The 2393-nt window shown below is 40.4% G+C and overlaps 1 protein-coding gene across 2 annotated transcripts; it reads right to left on the bottom strand.

Moving 5' to 3' along the window:
- LOC109216206 (putative protein TPRXL) lies at window positions 1–1957 on the bottom strand. Of its 2 annotated transcripts, none has more exons than XM_019380339.1 (3): window positions 1688–1957; window positions 1533–1599; window positions 1–1149 (listed from the first exon to the last, which is right to left on the bottom strand). In XM_019380339.1, the coding sequence occupies exons 1-3, from the start codon at window positions 1763–1765 to the stop codon at window positions 272–274; spliced, it is 1023 nt and encodes a 340-aa protein (XP_019235884.1). In that variant the 5' UTR covers window positions 1766–1957; the 3' UTR covers window positions 1–271. The 2 variants fall into 2 exon arrangements, with proteins under 2 accessions (XP_019235884.1, XP_019235885.1); XM_019380340.1 differs by having other exon boundaries at window positions 1–1144.
- Between the last annotated feature and the right edge of the window lie 436 nt (window positions 1958–2393).

Below are 2393 nucleotides of genomic sequence, written 5' to 3'. Positions count from 1 at the left end.
TGATAAAGGTAAAAGCTTGATTTATTTAACTTCTATACCACCTTATTTATTCACATAATGAGTGTTCTACATCAGCACAAGCACCACATCTATAATGCAAAAAATCATAAGAGAACCAGAACTATTTTCCCATGCTTTCAGAATCACCTATATCAACATCTATAGCTACGGAAAATCTTGAGTCTCAGTCTGCTAAGAGCTAGAACACTCACATATCACGCAGAGACAGAAAAGGACCCAACATAGACATTCACGGAAAAACAGAATCTTCCTAGGACCTTGATATCATGCTACAAGAACGAGTCAATCGAACTGTCAGACTGCCTCCATCTATGGTAGCCTCTCGCTCAACTGGATCCTGAACATACTGCTTCCTGCATCCGGGGCAACGCCCATCCTCCTCAAGAATCCTCTTGTGACAAAAGAGACAAAGCCTAAACCCACATGAACAAGGGAGAAAACTTGTGTCTGTAAAATCCAAATCTTCACAGCATATAGGACATGACGTGGGTATGGAGGATAAACTTTTACATCCCCATACAGAGCCTCCCCTACAATGCCGCTCAGAATTCATAGGAAAACTATACAGCTTCGACAAGGTTGGCAGACTCGGTGGACGGAAGGTATCGTCAGGCCTCCATGCCTGGCAACTGAGAGGAGGTCTAGGTGCCAATCCTCTGTCACTAGACTCTGAAACCTTCCTGTTAGAAGTCTCTTGCCTAGAACTCATATGCGCAACATTATCATCCCTTTCACAATGTGAATCCAAGCTGGGATTATGCTGCTCCTGTTTGTGATCAGTGGCAGCCAGAGCATCAGCAACAGCCTCCCAATCATCCAAGCATTCGTCATCTTCCTCGCTCATACTCCCTGAAAAACATCCACCACTACTACTGCTGGTACAACTACTGCTACTGCTGCTGCTCCCGGTGAAATTAGTCCCAGAATCATTTCCTCCCAAAACACTACTGGTGTGGCTTGTAGGCGAATCAGAATCGCTGTAGTGGTTTGATGATCCTTCATTGTCCTCTTCGCCTCTCGGCTTTATCTGCAACTTCTCAATCAATCGTCTCCTCTCGCTCTCAACATTCTTTGCTGGACTATGTGTACCTCCAGCATTTGGTTCCTCCTTCAAGCCTTTGTTCTTCACTATACAAAACCCCAACGCCAAGATTTGTGAAACATAGACATAACAAGAAATTCAAATAAATAATCGCATATATATGGTGGCTACAAATCTTGAAATTAAAGGGACAAAACGAGACTTCAAGTTCTATGCAGTGACTGTATCACACAATCGGTCACTTGTTAGGTATTACACGTAAATCTCTTGAAAAGCACTGATTAATAATCTGATACAAATGGTAACCAATCTGCTAATACAAGTTAAAGTTCACCGACATTCTTAAAAGAACTTTATTTTGTCAGTGTTTATTGCTTAAACCCATAAAAGATGCAAATGGAAAATTCAGCAAAAGGCAGATCACAAATACATGCAAAATTATATATGAAAAAAGGAGATATTATGCAACCTTGTGAAAGCCACTGCTCGCGTCGAGCATCAAGCTTGCACTGCTTCAACTTAGCCGACCGATTTGCCTGAAATTACGCAGAAATACAACTCAATCACTAAAAAAATATTGAAAACGTAAATGAATAGGTAGAAACTAAAAACAGAAATAGTTACCCTTTTTTTCTTGGCAAAATCTTTGGGGTTAGAGGAAACAATAGCGATCGAACCGCTGAGGATTGAATCGGAACCCATTGTTGATGAGTCAAACCAGTAATTGATTGGAAAGGGATCAAAAACCCTAAAATTGTGAGAAGAGTATCTCAAGAATTTAGAGAGAGAAAGAGATAGATACGGAGGGAGAAAGAAAGCCTGTGGTGAGTGAAAGAGAAACGGATAACGGAAACTTCTGTCTCTGCTTCGCTCAGATCTTTTTCGTCTGAGAAACCAAACATCTAACACTGGCGCCCTATATATAGCAATATTTATTCCGTAATTACCCCTGGTTTCGACCCGAATTTCCGCGTGCCCCGTGAGAATGACGAGAAGATTTACGGAAATTAGGGGTTGATAATGAAATGGGGGCAATTCTTACCTACGGCACGGAAGTAGCCACGACGTCGTTTGAAGCTCTGGAATTGGTAATTCCGTGGTTTGTGGTTAAAATTAGCTAGGGTAAAATAACTTGGGTCCCAAGTATCAAATCTTAAAATTTACATCTTGGTAAATGCGTGGTTGATTAAATTATCAACTTTTGGCAGGTTTTCTAAAACATAGGAGTATTTTTTTTTTTTCCAATTATGTCTGCTTAATGAAAAAACTTTTTGATTCAATCTCCTGATAATAAAAAATAATTTCTGTGACATGAAATTGTGTTTGACGC

Source organism: Nicotiana attenuata, unplaced genomic scaffold (assembly GCF_001879085.1).
Source record: "Nicotiana attenuata strain UT unplaced genomic scaffold, NIATTr2, whole genome shotgun sequence".
Classification (NCBI taxonomy): Eukaryota; Viridiplantae; Streptophyta; class Magnoliopsida; order Solanales; family Solanaceae; genus Nicotiana; species Nicotiana attenuata.
Note: the sequence above shows the minus strand (reverse complement) of the source record. Positions and strands in the feature narration are given on the sequence as shown.